At 42.1% G+C, this 22468-nt stretch overlaps 1 protein-coding gene across 5 annotated transcripts in view; it reads left to right on the top strand.

Moving 5' to 3' along the window:
- Tulp4 (TUB like protein 4) overlaps positions 1-22468 on the top strand; it is a 141415-nt gene that overhangs the window by 27735 nt on the left and 91212 nt on the right. For all 5 annotated transcript variants that reach the window (XM_052750882.1, XM_052750881.1, XM_052750884.1 and 2 more), the window contains exon 2: positions 3163-5090. In XM_052750882.1, coding sequence (XP_052606842.1) covers positions 4839-5090 — 252 coding nt within the window. In that variant the 5' untranslated portion in view covers positions 3163-4838. The remainder of the gene's footprint in view (positions 1-3162; positions 5091-22468) is intronic.

Below are 22468 nucleotides of genomic sequence, written 5' to 3'. Positions count from 1 at the left end.
CATGTGTAGGTTCTTCTTACTGAGCTGTATAGCAGACTTGTTCTCTTCCAAGGAGCTCTCAAAGCAACAGACCTCTGTGGGCACTCGGCCCTTGCCTGACTTGAAATTTAGCATTTGAGTCTCTGTCCCCAGAAATTAGTCCCTAAATCAGACAGCTAGCTGTTATTTTAGAAAACTGCTATGACGTGAGATCATGCTTCTTTATAATAGGCTAACTGCGAGGCATTTGCTGGATGGCTAGACAGATGGTTGGGGTGTGTGATTAACTTTCTAAGTAACTGGGGAGTCACCATCCACAATTTGTTAGTCAAGAAAATTGCATTGCATATTTCTTACATATTCTACTTTTGTTTCCTTATACTTACTTACTAACCTGTAAGTTTGTTGTTGAGAGTTGGTGTTGGTGTAGATTTTGATCAGACGGTTAGTGTAACAATGATCTTAATTGGTGGAGAAAACCAGTGTAATATGAATACATTTGAAGAAAGCAAGTCTTTTTGTTCTTGGTTGGTTGGTTGATTGTTTTTTTTGAGACAGAGACTCTCTGTGTAGTCTTGGCTGTCCTGGAAGTTGTTATGTAGACCCAGCTGACCTCCAACTCACAGAGATCTGCCTGCCTCTGCCTCCCAAGTGCTGTGATCAAAGGTGTGCACCACCACTTCCCAGCTCAACTTAAAATTTCTTAAAAGCTAATTGGTATATAAATTTTGAAATACATCAGTGAACTCCCCCCCCCCAACACCCAAATCTTTTTTTTTTTTTCCCTGAAATAAGAGCTCTTCAGAGGCTGAAGCAGAAATAAGTTAAGTTCAAGGCTTTCCTGGCTAGCTAGGGCTGCATAGTAAGATAAGACTTTGTCCCCCCAAAACACACCCTCCCAAATTTTTTGCCTTTTGCTCAGATTCGGTTTTCTTATCATTAGTGGTCATCTGGAAATTAGTCCTTCACTAAGGACATGCATCTTCTGAGTACTAATGTGCCTTAGTCCATTTTGTGTTTCAACTGGAAAACCAAAGCTGAGCAGTTTTTAGAGTGAAAAGCTCTTAGTTTGGGATACTGAGTATCAGAGATTGAGCTAGCCCAATCTCTGATTTTTTTTTTTTAAATCAGGGTTTCTCTGTGTAGCCCAGGCTGTCCTGAAACTTATTCTGTAGACCAGGCTAGCCTCAGACTCACAGAGATCTGCCTGCCTCTGCCTCCCCAGTGCTGGGATTAAAGGTGTGCACCACCACTACCTAGAGCAGGCCCATCTTGTTGGTCTTTGGTGAGTGCCTTCTAGCTGTGTCATAACAGGGCAAATTGCATCTCGTCACAGACGTGTGTGTGTGTGTGTGTGTATGTGTGTGTGTGTGTGTGTGTGTGTGTGAGAGAGAGAGAGAGAGAGAGAGAGAGAGAGAGAGAGAGAGAGAGAGAGAGAGATCACACGACAAGAGAAAGCAAAGGACCACACTCACTCTTCTACAACACCTGCTCTGTAAGAACTAACTTATTAATGTGAGATCTAACCCAGTGTGTGAGACCAGCATTACTCCTTGGGGAATTCCAGAAACCGGCACCTGGACTCCCTCCTAATGGTCTTACTACCTCCAAGTATGACACACTGGGAAACCAAGCTTCCAGCACCTTAACCTCTTGGGGACAAATCATATATCCAAGCCCTAGAAGTACAAAGAGATAAAATACAAAATTCCTTCATTTATTTAGTAGTATTACCTTCAGCTGCATGGGAAAGGTCTTTGAGCTTTAGGGAGCTATTGAATCTAGAATACTGGATGCTTATGTTCTTAAAATTCTGATTGTAATTTGAAAGCTCAGCTTTTATTATTGACAACAAATACTGCCCAAGTGACAGGCTCCCTTTGTTCATGTTCAAGAAAATGTCTGCCCAGTAGACAAGCAGTTTGTCATTTATTCTTTTCAGTAGATATGGTGTTGGGGAAGAAGAATAGTGAGTTCAGTTTGCCACTTAAGCTGTATACGAATACTCCCCATTGGGATTCCCATGTACTCTGACCATCATTAGAGGTGCTTTGATGCTTATTTGATAATCTAGAATGTGAAATATTAAAAAGCCACAAACTTAAAAGGTCAGCATTTTGTTAAATTAATAATTTTAATGCTCTAGGTAAAGGTCAATACTTAATCAAATTGCTGCCAGGTCTGGTGGCATATGCTCGTAATCTTGTTTATTTGGGAAGCTAAAGCAGGGGGATCCCAGGTTCGAGGAACTAGCAAGACTCAGTCTCGAAAATCATTTTTTTAAATGCTGGTTTAAGTCTATTGTGAAGATACTCTGGCTTTAAAATATTCCATAGCCTGCTAGTCCTGATAGAACTGACAGTTTGATCACTGTTGCTTTGGCAAATTGATGCAAATGTCAAAAAACACAGGGAAGACAGCCAAAGAGGATCTAGTGCTGTGGTTCTTCACCTGTGGGTCACAACCCCTCTGGGGTTTCCAGTGGCCTTTCACAGGGGTCACCTAATGCCATCTGCATATCAGATATTTACAATTCATAACCATAGCAAAAGTACAGTTATAAAGTAACAACGAAAATAATTTTATGGTTGGGGGTCATCACAACATGAGGAACTTTATAAAGCGGTTGCAGCATTAGGAACGTTGAGAACCACTGCTCTAGGAGTTAGTAGCTAGTAGAAAAGTTGAAGACTGAGTGAACAGCTGTGCTTTGCTCAGTGATAGCTGGCCGTCAGATGCAAGAGCTTTTTAAAGGTCTTTGTTCTTTCGGGTTATTAAGGAATATCCTTTAATAATGATGGAAAAAACAAAAAACCTACAAATTCATTTCACTAACTTTCCTGGGTCTTTTAAGTTTTATTTTTGAGAAAATTTGCTTAAACCAAGTCATCAGTAGGGGAAAGAACCACACTGAGGGCCTAGAGTTTTAGAAGGGGCAGTGCGGTACCGTTGACAGGTGCAGTCTGACAGTGTATGGCAGATGGCTCCTCCTGCTATATGTTTTCTTCATATCCATCCACTACCTGGATTTTACCAGTCACTACAATCAGTGGTTTCATCCAGTAGTTGTAAATGTAAAAACTATTCTTTAATTTCAGCTACAGTACTTATTTGTTAGACCTTTTATTTGCTATTTTGAAAAATATACATATATCCTGTTTTTCTGTCGTTGTTGTTTTACAGATTTGTAAGAGTCCAAGACCTTCAAGTCACGAATAATCTAATGGTTCCTGAATTACCTGGGAAAACAAACATATCAAGTGCCAGCTGAAGAGTGTGTCTGTATATGTCAAACCTCTCTCCACACACTCACCTTCAGAAGAGGACAGGCTCATTCTACACATATGAAAAGAAATCTAAGCATCAGATGGAACAGCTCCATACTGCTGGGGTCTGGAGTCCGTGGAGAGCTGTCCATCACCAATGACGAATTTTCCTGATGGTGTTTGTGGGTAAAGCAAGTTTGCAGAGGCAAACGTCGCAGAGAGTAAGCTCAAGAGTACCTCTCCAGCTTGGAGAAGGAGCAGACTTGAGCACTCTGCACTGAAACTCAGTGACTTTTACTGTTTTTGTGGCTCAAGTGACGGGGCAGACCTGAAAAGGAACAGGTTCCTTTGTGTCTTTAGCTAACTATTGGACAATTTTTTATTTATTGTTTATCTTTTTCTTTTCTGCATATATAAGGTATTTTAAAATACTAATTGGAACTGTCAATTACAAAATAAATATCAAGGAAAACCCTTTCTTGGTCTAAAGGCGTGTGAACAGGCTTGAATGTGAACAGGAAGGTGCCATTCAGCCAAGTGCGGAGCTGCTCAAGAGATGCTACAGCTCGGGGGACTCTGATACACACTTGGGTGAATGGCTTCAAGACTTGCATATGAGAGGAAGATTATTTAATGGACTTAATTCAGAGACTGCTTTTTTTTTCATCAAGATAGAATAATACATGATCTTTAGGAGCAGAAAAGCAGAGAAACGAGTTTAAGGGGAAACAAACTCCTGCAGCCTCTCTGTCAGCAAGGACAAGGAAAGCACTTGGTCCAGTCTGAAGTTCTATCCTCTACCTCTGCTGAGGAGAGGGGCTTTGCTCCCGGCCCTATGGCACTGAGGGGTGCTCCAACCAATGGAGGAGTCATTCTAGGGAGCCCCGTGTTCCTCGGGACACAGGGCCAGTCTTGGAGACAGAAAACTTCTGATTGTGAACAGTGGGAAAAATTTGGGCTGCTGTCTGCACATGAGCTCCAGTCTGATTTTGCACGTTAGTGTGCCTTTTCTCTTATGCAAGCTTTTCAGCTATACAGCAGAAATTTGTCTAGTTCAGAAAATGTGCCAGAGGGTGGCTTCAGAAGGAAGATGATCTTGTATTGTCTGCATTTGAACTTTTGAATAGAAAAATCCAGTTAGAGGGATTCTTACTGCCTTAAGTTACTTGAAATCTATGTGTTCGCAACCCCTTATCTCTGGAATCACATTACACAAAACTGGAATCTCAGGCTGAGAATAACCAAACTGAGTAAAGGCGAAGAGAACTGGCTCTCCATCACCACTTTCTAACAGCTCTTTCTCCAAAGGATTGGCATGTTTTTCCCCTAAGAACTTGAAAATGAAAACGGACCCCATGTGTTTTTAGGCATTGCCTTTCTTACCAGACTGATGATATCTTTTATAGAGGAATTTTTTTCACTATGCATTTGGTGGATCTTTATAAAATACTGACCTAATTAAACTCTACATCAGTTGTAACTAAAGGAGGAAAAAACCAAACCAAAATAAGTTCAGCCACAAAATAAGCCAATGAAAGAACTTGGTTTGAAATTCTCAGTACTTTTTAAGTGAAATAATTCATTGAAAAAAGTATGTATGCAGCAGTGGAACATGGGCCTGTGCTTTGCAGTGACTCCAACATCCTCTGCCTGTCCTGGAAAGGGCGTGTCCCCAAGAGTGAGAAGGAGAAGCCTGTGTGTAGAAGACGATACTATGAAGAAGGATGGTTGGCCACAGGCAATGGGCGAGGTGTGGTGGGGGTGACTTTCACCTCTAGCCACTGTCGCAGAGATAGGAGTACGCCACAGAGGATAAACTTCAACCTGCGAGGCCACAACAGTGAGGTGAGCTGTGATTTTGTTTCAGTTTTTCTGTGGTCACTTATAGTGGTCTTTTTCAGCCTCCTTCCTGGCCCCAAGCTTTATTTCAGTTTCTTAGACTTGGTGGTAGTGAGACTTGATACTGTGAATTCTGTCTCCTGTATGCCACCAAGAAAGATCCTAAGATGGGCTTTGTTCACAGTGGCCTGTCCTTCCACAAGTAAGTCACTGTCCCCTCCTTTCCTGCTTTCCTCCCTTCCTCAGAGTTGCTGCTGCCTTTCTGAAAGGCACAGCTATTTGGGGGATACCCTATGGGGTTTCTGAATTAGGGTGGAAGAATCGCACTAGATGATCCTAACCAGCTTTTTTGGCTCCTGGTTTCCATGACAGAGAAAGGGTGTGGTCTATCCTAAGGCTCAGTGTGAAAGCCACAGTGGTGCTGTCTCCACCTCAGTAGCCAATGACTGTTTCTGTGCTGATGGCTTAAAATTAGCCTGTGTTTCTTGTATTTGGAGGTAAAAGAACTCATTAATTTGATAAGACCCATTTTTTCACACTGTATAGACTCTATTATATTGATGTTTGTGTATTCTATATTTATACATAGATTCTTCTGGCCTTCTAAAACCCAAAAGTGGCTTTATATGTGAAGTTTATTCTAATTATTTGTTGAGGAATGATTAAGTGCTAACAACTGTATTAAAAGAAGGCCATGATTGATAGTTTCTTGCTAAGTGTTTATTTGTATAACACCATGATAATATGCTTCATTGTTCAGTAGCTTATTTGATTGTTTCATATGAGGAATCTGTGATGATTTCAGGTATCTTAAAATGTCATTAGATGGTTATGCAAAAGCAAGTATATTTTTGAGATATGTGTCTCAATCTATTCAGACTGCTATAACTAAACACCACAGATTTGGTAGTTTATGACCAGTGCAGACTCCCTTCCCACAGTTCTGGAGGTTGGTCTGAAATCTGGGTTGCCAACTGGCAGGGTTTCATGGGGATGATGGGTATGCTCCTTTGACTTGCACACTGATGAGTGTTTCTTGTTGGAACAGGTTGAGAGGTCCTCTGGAATCTTCTGAGAATACCAATCCCATTCATGAGGGCTCTGCTCTCATGACTTAATCCCTTTATAAAGGCCTTCCCTTTAGGTTCTATTTCAACTTAGGGATTTAGAGAGGAGCACAGCAGTCATACTGTAGCAATATAATTCATAGTCTCACATGTAAACTTCCATCAACTTAATTATGGAGTATTCCAGTACCTGTTACACAGACCGGCTGCTGTTCCTTCTCTGACTTTATATTCATCTTAGACCATTTTTGCTGCTGTAATAAAATATCTCATACTAGGCAGTTTATAAACAATAGAAATTTATTGTTCATAGTTATGAAAACTAAAGTCCCAAGCTTTACTCTTTGTTTCATAGGTGTTCTTGGTTTCGTGTCCATCAGGTCTTTCATAGAGGTGCTACTGTGCTTCAGTAAGACACACCCTCACTGAAGGGTAACACTGAAAACTTAGTGTAACATCCAAGATTCATCTCTGTTGTGTACATTGTTAGACGGTCCTTTCTAACTGGTGTTAGTTTCCCATTGTTGTAAGATACACAATTTGTCCATTCTGTTGATGAACATTTGGATTTCTTCCAGTTTTGGGCTGTTATAATCATAACTGCTATGAACATTCATGCACAGTGTATATCTTTTGGTAGAGCTATGCACTCAGAGAGTGGAATTTCTGAGTCATAGTGTTGGCATGTACTTAAGAGTGGAAATTGCCAAATAGTTTTCCAGGTTATACCATTTTACACTCTACCATCGAAATTTGAAAATTTCAGTGTAAAGCCAGGTTGAGAGTCTGCTTCTCAGTGTGAGTTTAATTTACTAAAAACTTTCTTATGAGTTTGAACTTTTCTTACTTAAAGTACAAATTCAGGGATATATATATATATATATATATATATATATACACACATACAAAGTTTTTATTAATTCTTGGAGAATTTTATACTTTGAGGAACTATATTTTATAGATACTTTCAGACTTATCATGGTGAGTATAAAAAACACATGTCTTACATATACGTAACCTGAGTACTATCTTAAAAGATATGTAATAAATCAGCAGGAATATGTTTGCTAAAGCAGCATATATTTTAGGTCTCACAGTGCTGTAGTTTTGAAATCGTCATACAGTGTAGCTCTGCTCCAGATCTCTCAGTCTGGGTAACACAGTATGCTCAATCAGGTTGTTGGGTTGTAGGACCAAAGGCTTTCGGGCCTAGGGGACCATTCAGTGAACTTGTTTCAGCCTCTGCTCTCTGTGTAATCTTTCTGATTCTGTCTCTGGAGAAGGGCCCCTTGAATTGGCTATCCCCATCTCTATTCTTGGAAGGGTACTACAGGTTATACAAGTTAAGCTGGGTGAGTTTAGAAGTCTGCCTACCACATAGGGGTCTGTACTTCATAGACAGTGACCTGTTTCATTGTTGAAACTATTTTGAGTCATTTTTCCCTCACTGTACATTTTTATTCTTCATTAACTTCTATTTTTTTCACATTAGAATGTGTCCCATTTATGACTGCCTGCAGAGTAGAGTGACCAACTGTGCTAGTTTCACAGTGTGGTACTAGCCATGCTAAATCCAGGGAAGTCCCACACACACTGAGATAGTTATCCCACTGCCCAGTGACAAACAACCTTGATACTAGAAGCTTCCAGCCTTGTGACTGTTTCCATGGTTCCCAGAAGAGTCACAACAGCATAGATACTGGACATTTTGTCTAATTTCATGGAATGTGTATGGAAGAGAGCTGGAATTTAATTCAGAGCCCTTTGAGGCTCTTCAGCTTAGTCCCATTTTCTCAAAACTTGTATTAAATGCAAATCTGTAGTCCCCTTCCACAGTTTTGAAGTCTAAGGGCTTTGAAATGGGAATTTTTGTTAATAGAATGGCAAGACCTGCCCATTCTATGAGTGAGGCTCTTTATTATCATCTCATTTATATGAGTGAGGCTCTTTATTACCATTCCATCAGTTCAGCTGCAGACATATATGTTTAATTACGAGTGCTCTTAGCAGCCAGCCGTATATACTCCACTTTACTGCAGTGTGGTCTCATGGCTGCTTAAGTTTGGTTATGTGCTGTGAGATGCTTTCTCTGATGTGCTCCCCTTCTTCTGTGCATTGAACAGACTCCTGTGGTTGCACTGACAGTGCTTTTCTCAAGTTGTCTGCTCAGCGGGTTTGACAAACTTAGTAGAAAATGCTGCTTAGTCTTTCAAAATATCCTTTAACTCTTTTTGTTGTTGTTGTTGTTTTGAGACAGTTTTGGTGCCTGTCCTGGATCTCTCACTCTGTAGACCAGGCTGGCCTCGAACCCACAGAGATCCATCTGGCTCTGCCTTCCAAGTGCTGGGATTAAAGGCGTGTGCCATTGCCACCCGGCCAGTTCTTTAACTCTTTATTCCAGTCCATTATGGCTTCTTTCCCTATCACTCCAAGGAAGCATTGTCCTTCCCAGTGACCTTACAGTGTTAAACCCATAGGTCTCCTTTCTGCACTTGAGGTACCTATGGCATCAGTAGAGTTCTCTCTTTCCAGAATACCAGGCTCTCCTACTTTACTTTCCTGGCCTTGACTTTCTACCTTACTTTGTAACTCTGTCCACCCCATCTTTAAATGTTAGAGAGGGTACAGCTCTTTAAAGATTATCTCTTTGTCTCCTGTCTTCTCCCCGTGGTTCCAGATTACATCGTTCAATTTGACATATGAGATTTAAGATTGGACATTGGTAGTCTCAAGTCATAGTCACCACAGTATAACTCCTTTCCTACTGGCCCCTCCACCATTAAACCAGGACCCTTGGTACTCTCCATTTCAGTAGATAAAGAGTCAGCAGTCAAGCTTCTCTGATCTCCCTGAGGATTTCTGGTCCCAAACCCAGTTGTTATAGCAAGATTTCCCTCTGTATCTGGCTTCCAAATCATATCATAAACACTATTTTCCCATCTTTTCACCACCACACCTAGTACAAGCCTCTTTACAGCTCTTTTCCCTAAACGCTATCACTTAGCTTTTCTGGAGATTGTACTTAATGATATATACTTAGTTTCCCCAAGAGTTATTAAAATATTATAAAAATCATTCTAAAGTACTTTTCCCCTTCTTTTAAAGCCACTGGATGGCATGCATCATAATTCTAGACAAAACAGGAATGTCTGGATTATGAGAGGATCTTCTAAATTCAGTTTTATGGCTCTGTCATGCTGTGGGGTGAAGACTCAGAGCCAGACTCCGGGTCTACACCTTAGAGCACAGGGTTGACTAGCTTTCTTAAATTCATAAGAGCTGAAAACACTTGAAAAAATGGTTAACATACAAACTAATGGGTTTTATTATGGCATTGAAAACTTTCAGTTTAGAAGCATTTTGCAGAATTTAACATTTAGTAATATATACACTAATTCTACTGTGAAATTCATTCTGTATTAAAGCCAGCAGTGCCCACAAAGCTTTTATTTCTTGCACAGAGTCTCCTAGATCATCTATTTGTAGTTAGCAGTAGGTAGTACAATGGTAGTTATTTGTGGTTCTTGCCACTTGCTGTTCTCTTTTGATTCAGAGAGCAACTTATTGTGCAACTGATGAACTGTGCATCCCTGGGACTCACAATGTCAGGAGGGCACTGACTCCCAAAAGTTGTCTGACCTCTGCACACACTGTGACACATGCTCCTCCATGCACGTGTATGCTAATATATTCTAAAACATTGCCACAGTTAACTTCACTGCCCCCTTTTATAAGGCCATGCCTGAAGAAGTGTGTGGTAGCTGTTGTACTGAGCTAATCTCTACTGAGTACTGTAGAAGGTTGGAGGATGATGTGCTGTGGACCCATGTCATCAGAGAAGCTCTCTGGGCACATCAGAGAGTGAGCTATCCCTGAGGAGCTCACTTTGATTGCTTTACCATTTAAAGGACCACGCTGAGGCAGACCCTGCTGGGCTTCGGCTGTACAGTGATGAAATAAGAACTCTTCCGGCCTAGATGACTTGGGCATCACAATGGCTACCATTCAGGTGGCTGTAGTGTTGCTATTGTTGATGACACTTGTCACATAATGCTCCATAATTCTTCATGTGCTCTTTGTTCATTATTTTTAGCCCTGAACAGCTCTCTATAACTTGGTATTAACCTTGCTATACTGTCGAAAGATTTGCAGCTCAGAGATGAGATCTTCCTCTAGGCTACAGGGCTCGATGACAGCAGACTTAGGATTTGAGTTTACTTCTGTATTCCTCCCATATGACACTGTTTCCAAAAGGTGACATGAAGAGGCACTCTGGTGAGCAGAGAGACAGTGAGTGGTTGTGAATGGCTGTAACAAGTACCTTGGATACCCAACAGTTCAGTGTGGAGATTAGGAGAAGGCAAGGCTGGGTGGTCAAGTGGGGCCAGACATAGTGATGACAAAAAGCGGTAGTAGCAGTTGTTTGTGGGAGGGAAGAAGGCAGCACTTTTATATACCGCAAACACCACTGAAAGATCATTTTCAGAGAAAAAAATGTTAAGAAGTCAAATGTGAATTCAGAAATTAGTGTTCTGTTCAGTGCTTTTATCTCCACTCAATTCCATCCAATATGTGGTTCACTTGGTCTAACTCTGTCCCTAGAGCGCCCCCCCAATCATTTGTGCTACTGCATCTCCATTAGAGTTGCTCAGTGGCTTGCTTCCCATCTGATTCCAGAATCCCTTTTGTGATTATCATCTGGGGTATTCCCTTTGTTTCTTACTCCTTTTGAATCCTAGTGCCTTTTACTTCCAGTATTTTTGTAAGAGCCTGAAAATAGTAAATTTTAAGATTTGGTATTACTAAACTGTTTTAATTCTGTGTGTGTGTGTGTGCCAGTGTGTGCCACTGGAGCGCACCCCAGGTGTCATTCCTAGGGAGCTGTCTACCTTGGTTTTTGAGACAGGGTCTCACATACTAGGTTAGGCTGACTGGCCAGCAAACCCCAGGGGTTCTATTCTTGCGCTTTCCCAGTGCAGGGGTTGTATCACATCTGCTCTTCCTGCCTGCCTTCTTTCCTCCCTCCCTCCTCCTCTCTCTTTCCTCTTCTTATCTTCTTTCCCCTTCCCTCTTCCTTTCCTTTCTCTCCTCTCCTCCCTTACCCCCTCCCCTCCCCTTCTCTCTCTTTTCTCCTCTCTCTTCCTGTACTGACTGTTTGTGAATCAACTTGACACAAGCTACAGTCATCAGAGAGGAAGGAGCCTCAGTTGAGGAAATGCCTCCTTGAGATCCAGCTGTAAGGCATTTTCTCAGTTAGTCGTCAGTAGGTGAGGGCCCAGCCCATGGTAGGTGGTACCATCCCTGGTCTGGTGGTCCTGGATTCCATATGAAAACAGGCTGAGCAAGCCAGGGGAAGCAAGCCAGTTAAGCATCACCCTCCATGGCTTCTGCATCAGTTCCAGCTTTCAGGATCCTGCCCTGCTAGAGTTCTTGTCTCTATTTCCTTCAGTAATGAATGACAACACATAAGTGCAAGCCAAATAAAGCCTTTTCTCCCCAACTTGGTTTTTGGTTGTTGTGTTTCATCTCAGCCATAGAGCCCTAAGACACTCTCTCCCTCTCTCTCCCCGACTCCCTCTCTTCTGGAAATGTGTTCTTTGTTCTTAGATGCACTGTTATCCTATGGTAGGGGAATAGGGACTGGAAACGTTGGCATCAAGAGTAACATAGTGAAAGAAGCCGGTTTGCAGAGGACTTGAAAGCAACCAACAACATAATGTGAGAAAAAAGCCGACTGCTATATGCAGAGGTGGGAGAGGAAGATGCTGTGTAAATGACCTGTAAAGGGTATTGAGCCTTTTATCCTAGTAGATGTCTTTTCCCAGATCTCTAGCTCACTCCCATTCTTTATTTATAAACTTTTTATTCCTATCCATGTGAGGGGAGAAGCACAGGAGGATTACAACAGCTGATGAGGAGTTGTAGGGTAGGGGGCATCCCACCAAGAGAGACTAGGCTGTTGTCACTAGTTCCACCATCAGTTTGGGGTTCCTAGGGTATGGGGAACCCATAGTATGTTGCTTTCTTATCTGCAAGGCGCTCCTGAGTATGTATTATAGGAAGCTTGTGCAGCTGCTTCTTAAGACAACAGAATCTGACCTGTGGCCTCCAGTGTACATGGAATTATTAGTAGACAGTTCAACAAGCCCTTTAGGTCGAACTGCAGAAATGGATCCTTAGAACACTTGGCGATGGACATCGTATTTTAGGAGGTGGTTATTGTTCTGTTTTATCTTGTTTTTTTTTTTTTGTCTGAAAGTCAAAGCTGCCCTGGGATGTGGCCTGGGATGGGGTAGGAAGGGATTCTAGTTGGGTCTGCCCACACACTTGACTCCGAGCTTCCCAAACAAACAGGCCTGTATATGTTTTGCCTAAGATTGCCCTGCTAGGTGCTTTTATTGTACCTTCTGGCAGTCTCCATTTGGTTTCTCTTCCTCATTGTTGTTGTTTCAGGGAATGCTCAGTGACATATGTTGTTTTTCCTCTTGGCCTAGTTAGATTTGATCTTGTAAAATACAGAAGAAACTGTCTCTGTCTTAGAGACCTTCCTTTATCCTAGAATATCTCCTGTTCAAGGCAATAGCATCCTTTTTCCTCCCTGTGTAACCCACCACCTAACAATGTGTAAACTGTTCAGTTCTTTCTCTTTCTTTGCTTCCGTTTTTAGACCCTCAGGAATGAGTGTTAAATAGAAAATTACATTGGAAGCACTAATTGTTAAATTCTTTAGACTTCCTGGTAGCAGAAATAAATATTTAATGACTTTGTAAGATGCGGTGAGTTAATATTTAGGACTTTGGGAAATGGTTTTATTGGTACAGAAAACAAAAGTGATCGATTGTGATCAATTGGGAATGACTTCACGTGAGTACGAGTACTTGTTTAGTTTTCCTTTTAGTTATACTTAAAATACCAAATTACCTATTTTCAAGATTGAAATCACCTACTGAAGTTAGAATCTTCAATATAAATCAACATTTTTCTCTTTACCAAAGGAATTGTTTAAGGAAACAAGAGTTCTTACATTTTCTCTTTTATTTGTTTTATTTTACTTTTTTTTTTTTTTTGAGTCAGGATCTCTACATAGCCCTTGCTACCCTGGAACTCATTATGTAGACCAAGCTGGCCTGGAACTCCCAGAGATCCATCTGCCTCTGCCTTCCAAGTTTTGGGATTAAAGACTGGTGACACTTTTCAAAATTCAAAAAGAAAGCGATATCATATTCTAGATCACCATTATGCAGTAAGAATATAGTATTAACCACATAACCAATATTGGAAGTTTTAAGTAGGAGCTGTTTTTAAAATAGATGAGTGAATTAATTTTAATAAGACATAACCTAATATACTCAAAATATTATTTCTACATGTAATTAGTATAAAATTTTTGAATGTTACTTGTACTCTTCTAAAAAGTATTTAGTCTTGGAATTCAGCATATCTAAGTTTGGGTTAGCCACCTTGCAACTGCTCATTTGCTAGTAGTGATTGTACTGTACTGTGTAATGTCAGACACACTTCCTATAGAAGTCATAACGGCAGGTCTTAGAACCTTGGATAAAAGGCAGTACATGTTTTCCTCAATTAAGCATATGTGGAAGTTGGAACAAAGTACAAGGAGAGTCACTCTTACTGAAGTGCTCTTACTGCTAACTTGTTGCTTTAGTGTGTGATTTGCTCTCCTGAGAACCCTCCTCTTCCTTTGGGAGGGATATATGTGCCATGATTTTCACACTTGAATCTTTGTCCTTCTTTGTGACTCAGGTGTCCTTCTGCTGTGGTTTATCTTCTCACCTGTACTGTCACCCTCTCCTGTCCTCTGAGTCCTAGGTTATACCCACACTCACTCTGTCACTGGTTGTTATTTGGAGAATTGGGAACACAGTCTTTTCTTTAACCTTTTTAGTTTCTTGTTCTATATAGGGAGTCCTCGAGGCTGGTCCACTAGCAGATGCACGGGTAAGAAGAGTGTGGTCCATATACACAATGGACAATGATTCAGCTGTAAAGAACAATGGCTGGGCCTAGAAAGTACGTTCATAGGAGTGACTCAGACTCAAAGAGAAAGACTCGTGTTTCCCCATATCAGACGTTAGCCTGTAATGGGCATCTTTTTAAGAGCAAAGTTGAGATTTTTTTGCTTTTTTTTCAAATATCCAGGGCCCTTTTTTTTTTCTTCCTTGTGAATTATGGGTCTTGGTGTGTTGTTCAGGTTGACCTCAGACTCTGAAGCCTTCTGGCTCAAGCTTCCAAGTAATCAACGTTATAGTGTGCTTCATCTCCTCATTCATTTATATTTAGGAATTTTGGTCCCTTTATCTTTTTCATATTTTATTTTAATTAATTCATTAACTTTTGGTACCAGGGATTGAACTAGAGCCTTGTGCATGCTAACTGTGCACTTACCACTGTGCCTCAAACCTTCAAACTTTTATAAGTTCTTTGTAGCTAGGTATGGTGGTAATACACTTGTAAAATGAGCACTTAGGAGGAAGAGGCAGAAATATGAGTTTGAGGCCAGCCTGGGCTACATAAGACCATGCTTAAAAAAATTAGTCTTTGTATATTGGGGACATTAGTCCTTTATCTTTGGCATATATAACAAATATTTCTCTAATATTTTATATAATTTTTGACTTTGCTTTTTGAATTACCTGCTGTGAAAAAGGCTTATTAATTTTTTTTTAACATAGTCAAATATGGTAGTCTTAATTGCTAGATTTCGAATCAGAGTTAGAAATTTTAATTTTAGTTTTAGTCTTTGGCCATACTACCCTGGATGCATCTGATCTTGTCTGTTTTTGAAAGCTAAGCAGGATTGGGCCTGATTAGTATGTGGGTGGGATAAAACCTTTTTTTAAATGCACATTATAGAGAACCCATGCATATTTACTTCTAGCTTATAAGTAGACTCAAGAGTACTGCTGGTAAGAAAAATCAACATACACTTTGTAATCATTGGAGAGTCTTCTGTCTGTGGCTTCCATACAGCAAGGCAAGCACTATTACCCACACTCAGACATGCCAGGCAGTCTGTCTTAACACTCTTCTATACATAGCTAAACTAAAGAACAGAGATTACCACTAAGGTAGTCAGAATTTTAATCAGTGAGAGAATTGTGAATATACATATTTTTAAAAATCTCATTAGTTTCTCAGTCTATTTATAGGTAGCTCCTAAGGCTGGTCACTCCTTTTGGAGAATCCTGACAATTAATTTGGTCACTTTGTTTAAGATGGAGTCATCTTGAGTCCACTGTTTGGAGCAGAGTCTAATCTAAGGTTCCTCAGTGTCATAGAGCTCCATTTTACTGCAGAGCTATTATTTAAAATGAGAAATTATATATTATAAACCTTGCCCATTCTCCCTGACTCAAACTATGGAGACAGTGCAGGAGTGAGAAATGGACTCTCAAATACCTTTTTGCTGTTAAAGGTTGTGTAAAGACACCTTCCCTATCCCTGTTGATGAGTTAACCCTTAACTAGAGGTAGGGAGGGAGAGAGTTACCCTGTGCAATTGAATTTGAAACTATTGAGTCACTCATTTCCTCTTTCTAAAGACTGCACAATATGCTAGGCATGGTAGCTCACACCTTTGTTCCCAGCATTTGGGAGGTAGAGGGGAAGAGGATCTCTTAGTTCGAAGCCAGCCTGATCTATGTAGACAGCTCCAAGATAGCCAGGGCTACATAGAGAGACCTATCTGGTTGTTCTGTTTGGTTGTTTTTAAAGACACACAGTATGAAAGAAAGAAGAGTCAAGGGAGCTAAGGCTGAGCCCTCGGTAATCCCCGCTGACAGTCAGGGAACCAGTAGGAAGACACTTGGCTTTTGGTGCAGTTCTCAGAGGCACTGGGTTGGTGACTTTCAGTCACCTACTTTCTGAGTTGTAATTTGCTTAATCTGTCCCCCTGAGTCAAGAGTTTGTTTGTCCAGAAATGAGAACTTTTTCCTAAGAACATGCTTTCTTGAATGAATACAGGAAAGGATACACTGCTGTTGTGAAGGGCAGGGCTAAGCAGAGGCCTGTTAGTTACTCACTGTTGGAGGTGTGTCTTCCACCAAGCATTTTGAGATGTAAATGTTGGCTTCTGTGGGAAGAACATTCTGAGAAGATTGCCTTTCCCAGGTGTCAGCACTGCTTGTGATGTACCTCTGAGATCTTACATAAAGATGCCCAGGGTAAGCCAGCAGGCCCACAGATGCCAGCAGCTCCATTAGATTAACAGAGAGTGGTGTACCATCTGCCCCTGTGTTCATCAGCTGGCAGAGCTACACCAAAGGTGTGATCCTGTGCCCAGAAGAGTCTCCAAGAACTTAGGTGCCTGCCTCACGGTTTGTTGGTCAGAGCCAAGTGACGTAGCTTTCACTTGCACTGACTCTCCGTGATGCTCTGACCTCTTACCTGTGCTGCTTTAGGACCTCAGGCACACACTGTATTCAGAAGGCATGGCTTACGCTCCCTCAGGGTTGGACTCTCAGCCACTCAGGAAGGCTTGGCGTTCTACTAAACCTGACCATCTTCCACTTGGGTGAAGTGAATGAGTCCTTATAGTACTTTGACTGCTTTGTGGATTAAATTGGAGAATTTCCAGGAGACTGATCAAGTACCACACAAATGTTGTTTTTAATGTTTTAGTCTGGACTTTCCCCAGGAGAAGTGCCTGACTTGTAGTCTTTCAACCCTTCTCTGCCATTCGAAGTTCTCCTTCTCAGACTCTGCTCTGTAAACTCTGTGGAGGTACGTACTCAGGGATGAGGAAGACTTACAGCATTTGGACTAAACACATTAGATGTTCTTTTAAAAACTGATGCAAGTATTAGGGAGCTATTCATAGAGGCAAATAATCGTCTATGTGTGGATTTAAGTGTGCTTTGTAAATGTTGTGCTCCAAATCCCTTTAAAGGGATTCCTCACCCTACTGAAGAGTCTTCTTTTTTTTTTTTTTTAAACCAGTTTTCATTCTTTTACTTAGAGATATTCCAGGACCACTCTACTGTTATTTTTTGGAAATATGTAATATGTATTTCAGGCTGTTCTCAAACTATTAGTTAGCCAAGTATGGCTTTGAACTTCTTTCTTGCCTCCACCTTCCAGGTGACATCAGAAAGAGGTGACATCAGAAGGTAGCCTTCACAGGAAGCCTTCCCTGATTTGTTCTTTCCCTTATGTGGGTTTCTGTGCCAGCCACCACCCTTCCCCCTTGACCTAGAAGGAAATGAGTCTTGTTTACAATTGTGTGTATTGATGGAACTTGAAGGGAGAATCTCCATCACTTTTTTCTTTTTTAAAGAATCTTTCTTTGACAGTTATTTTTACATCTTTTTCTGGTTATATTCTCCAAAGGAACTAACATGATTTCAAACTTGGTAGTTAAACATATTAAAATTACACATTTTTCTTCCCTTCTTAAGCTGAGTAGGCCTTGGAACACAATAAAAGTTTACATTTTATTGTAATTATTTCATGTGCCTTTCTATGGATTAGCATTAGGCTTGCTGTTCAGCTTTTGGCCTTTGGATCATTAAAGCAGACCTTTGGGGTCTGGCCTTGGGGGACTCGATTGTTGTGACTAGCTGGGCTAATGATCAGAATTGATTCTTGATTTTGAAAAAAGGAACTGAAACTCTCTGCAGCACCACCAGCCCTCTCTGCCCCCCATCTCCAGATTCCCGGGGCAGGAGATCACCCCAGACAGCATCACTCCAGACAGCATCCCAGCACCCAGCCCCTGTGGGCCAGTGAGAAGGCACTGTGTGTGTGATCCCAGCTTTGCTAGACTAGGCATTCCTGTGCCTGCTGTCCGTATTGGTGGGCATCAGGGTGCAGAGCCTTGAGACAGCATTCCAGGACTGACCGACCCTGAACTCACAGTCTCTTCTGGGAAAAGCAGTGTCTGGCTTAAGGTGTGTGTTGTGGGACACTATTCTTAACAAAGACCTATTCACCTCAGATAGGGAACTGACAGCAGACCAAAGTCAGGATACCACCCAAGTCCAACTTGAAGAACCAGTGTGTTTTAATTTTGGTTGCTTACAAGACAAGAAATGACTCTCAGACAAGCTGCATCACCAAAGTCCACTCCAGCATGTTGTTAGCTCGGCTGAAGCTGACACCCAGAGTACACTGCACAACCTGCAGGCAGCTCCACAGGTGGCAGAGTGGGTTGGTTGGTTTTGGCAGCTCTGCTGATTTCTGGCTTTTCTGGGCAGTTGAGCTTGTCCCTCAGCAATCCTTAATTGTATATATAGGAGTGGAGAGGGGGTGGCCCAGTGCGTCTGGTCAGTTTCAGGGACTGTTGGAAGCCAGTAAGTTATTTATTTCCTGATTTGACTAAGCTCCCCCTGAAAGATGGAGTGTCTCACCTCTCCTGACCTTAGAAATCCTGTTGTTTCACCCCTCCTTTAACATCCCAGGGGCTCTTTGTTTGTTTGTTTTTCAAGACAGGGTTTCTTTGTGAAGCCCTGTCTGTCCTAGAACTCACTCTGTAGACCAGGCTGTCTTCAAACCGAGTGCTGAGATTAAAGGTGTGAGCCACTACCACCCAGCAACATCCCAGCTCTTAACAAGCTCACTCCAAAATGGAAGGTTTTAATCTGAGCAGAAACTACACAGCCACATGCTATAAAACATGCTCTAAGAATCAGGGTCCGAGTTGACACTGATTCTCAGAGTGATCAAGAACGTGGTGAGAAAGAACACCATCGGTAAGTCAGTGTAGAGCTGATGAAAACGTAGGTTCTGTCACAGAGTGAGGGATAACAATAACCAGAAAGGAGGTGAAAGGGGAGACATCCATCCGTTAGTACACATTTTCTGTTACTTGTCACTCAGCTGTTTCATATTGGAAGGGATGAAAGATCATCAGAGTAATCCTCTAAGGTCCAAGTAAGTGAAATGGCCCTCGGACAAGCAAAAGCCCGTCCAGTGAGGGATCAGCACAAAAGTACAGTCTATTCCTGCCATTGGAAGCAGTTATCCTCATCCGAAGTTATCCTGCTACAAGGTTTATGTTATTAGGAAATTTACATTCAGTGTAATTATTAATAGTGTGTTTTTCATCCTGTTTCTGTTGTCTTGCCCCACCCCCGCCCCGTTGTTAGTCTTTGGTATTTATTTCCTGCCTTTTTTGCTAACAATTTTTTATACTTTTGTTTGTTTGTTTTGCTTTGCTTTTTTAAAGACAATGTCTCATAGCCCAGGCTAGCCTTGAACTTGTAGCTGAAGATGACCTCTACACCAAAAACTCCTGCCTTTATTTTCAGAGTGCTAGAATTATAGACATGAGCCACCACACCCAACTTTCAAACAGCCTTTTAAACTTCTAATTTTAAATTCTATTTCTTGATTTTTAATTTGTCTTGAATTTATCATGTTATACTTAACAGTTAATAGTGCATTCTTTGTTGTTACACTTACTGTATGGGGTATCACTTATGCACAGTACACTTGTGGAAGTCAGAGAAGGTGTCAGTTCTCTTTTTTAGGGGAGTGAATTGGGCTTGTTAGGATTGGGGGATGTGCCTTTACCTACTGAGTCACCTTGCCAGCCATGAATTCTTTAAAGAAAATGAATTGCAGTGATTTATATGTGTGTAGGGGCGGGTGTATGTATGCACCATGGTGAGTGAGTGGACATCAGAGGACACCTGTGGGAGTTGGAGTCTGTTCCCCCCTTCTACCATATTGTCCAGGCATGGGGATCAGACTCCGGTAATTAGGCTTGAAGGCAAACACATGCAAACACTCAGCCATCTTACCAGGCCAACCCTGAGTGCTGTGATGAAGTCGGAGCTTGTTACCATCTAGTTTTATTTGTTCCTCCCGAGTCTGTCTGAGGTGGTCTTCGGTTAGAGCTGCCAGAGGAGGCTGTCTGTTGAACAGTGTTCAGTAGAGCAGTATCAGGAGCAGTTGTTACCATGAGTGGTCTATCCAGATTCACTGACTCTTTGACTAGAGTAGTGTTTAGCTAGTTTTTAGAAAGTTTCTAAAAAGTTTTGAGTTGTGTGTATTTTAGTGTTCAAAGATAGTAGTGTGTTGTCCTTTGCAAATAAGAGATAAGCAGTAAGTTCCTAGGTAAGAACCTAGGAAGCCTGTTTAACCTGCTGTGCCAGAATGTCTCTCAGTGAGTTGTTTGTTTTTATAATTTCCCTTTATTTTTACTTTATATGTATGGGTGTTTTGCCTGCATGTATGTCTGTGCACCATCTGTATGCAGTGACTGAAGAGAGTCTTGGATCCCCTGTGATTGGAGTTATATGGAGGGTTGTAAGCCACCATATAGGTGCTGGCAGTTGAACCCTGGTCCTCTGGAAGAGCAGCCAGTGCTCTTTACTGCTGAGCCATCTCTCTAGCCCTAAGTTTTGTTGTCTTTCCCCCCTTAATTAGTGGGTTTGTGTTCTATTTCATTGAATTGGCAGTGAGCCCCTAAATTACAGCTTATTGTTCAAATCTTTTAGCATCTCTCTTTCAAGGATGCAAGCCACTTAGCATCATTTTCAAATTAGTATGTATACACTTTCTCTCAGTAAAAGGCCTGCACTGTTTGGAAAGGTATATACTTAAAGTCTTCATTTCCTTTTGGAGAGGAGCATGGAAAGAGAGCCTCTTGACAGATTAAAAGATAGGTGCTCATTTTATTACTTCCATTTACATTGCATAATTTTCTTTTTTAACATAGTTTTTTTATTGATTCTTTGGGAATTTCATATCATGCATCCCAATCTCATTCATTTCCCAGTCCTTCCTCATCTGCCCTCCACCCTTGTAACCTCCCCCTTAAAGAAAAGAAAATAAAGAAAAATTAAGATGAAAATAAAATAAAAAAGCACATCTTGCCGACCCTTGTGGGCGGTGACCTGCTCCTCTGTCAGTCACAGCCTTCTCTCATACCGGTCAGGCTGTCACTGTACTCCTACCACTCTGCTCCTCCGTCTGTCCTGCCTCCCCGTCACATTTGTGTTTGTGTAGTGGCACTGGGTGCTGAGGTGTGCCATGCAGTACACCCCTTTGCCCAAACAGCTTTCAATGCAGTGAGTTGGTGGGTTGGTTCAGGGCCTCTGGCTTCTGCTACACCATCGATACTGGACCCTCACTGAGACTCTTGCTGTTGCTCAGAGTCATGGAGATCCTGTGGCTATGATTCCACAGGACTGGCCTCTTTACATACTCCAACAGCTCAGGATTAGATGGGGTAGGTTTTGGGTGGGTCACGTCAAGGCCCTGGATCTAGGCCTGGGTGGTAGATGAGTTAGTCAGCCTGGGTCTCCTCTGGGCCTCCCCTCCCGCTGTGGAGCCGGCAAAGGCCGGGGCCAGCTCACCTATTCCTATGCCATCAGGGCCAACTCTCCTGCGTTACCAAAGCCAGGGCCACCTCACCTGAGTCCACGCCACTGCCTATGCCACTGAGCAGCGGCTGTGGAGGGGCGTGCCAGCAGCTCTCCTGCACTTGTGTCACTGAACACTATCACTGGGGGTGCTGCTGGCCAATGAGGGGTGGGACCAGCTCTCCCTCTGCAGGCCAGGGGCGGGGCCAGCTCAGCATGTTGCTCAGACATCATGTTGCTCAGGTGGCAGTGCCAGCCACTCAGATCAGTATGGCCCCTGGCAGCAGCAGCACAGCCCTCAGACATGCACATGGTCTCAGGTGGCAGCCCTGTCCGTGGACATTTGCACAGCCTTTGGCCATGGACATCAATACAGACCCTGGCTGCAGCAGGACTATGGACCCAGACATGGCCTTCAGCGGCAGCTCAGGCCAGCATATATATCACCATGGCCTCAGGTGGCAGCACAGGCCATGTAGATCAGTTTGGCCCGTGGCAGCACCACAGACCATGGACATCCAAATGGCTTTCGGTAGCAACACAGACGCCGACTGCAGCAGGGCCACGGACCCACACATGGCCCTCGGCAGGCCCAGATGTCACCATGACCTCTGGTGGTTGTGCATGCTCCTCATATCTACCTGTTCCTCCCTGTAGTTGTATTTTGCCTCCAAAATATTCAGACATGTCAGCTCTGAATCTTCCCCTGTAGTTGGAAAACTGGTCTGAGATCACTTTTATTGGTCTTTACAGAAGGACGCATTGCATCATTGAAACAGCTCTGTTGCATAACTGTCCTAGATCTAAAAATACTCACTTGAGTGGCATCAGCATTTGCCAGGGATGTGAACTCAACTCCTCGGTTATCTGTACTAACTCTGACTCCAGACTTTCTTGCTATTTGTCCCCAAAGTGATCCTCCAGAGATCACACCAAACTTGTTCCAGTGAAGTTTGATATGTTGTGGTTACTGTGACAGCATAATAGAC

This window comes from Peromyscus californicus, unplaced genomic scaffold, assembly GCF_007827085.1.
Source record: "Peromyscus californicus insignis strain IS unplaced genomic scaffold, ASM782708v3 Scaffold_22__1_contigs__length_63687245, whole genome shotgun sequence".
Classification (NCBI taxonomy): domain Eukaryota; kingdom Metazoa; phylum Chordata; class Mammalia; order Rodentia; family Cricetidae; genus Peromyscus; species Peromyscus californicus.
The sequence above is the reverse complement of the archived record's forward strand: the minus strand, read 5'-3'. Positions and strand labels throughout refer to the sequence as shown.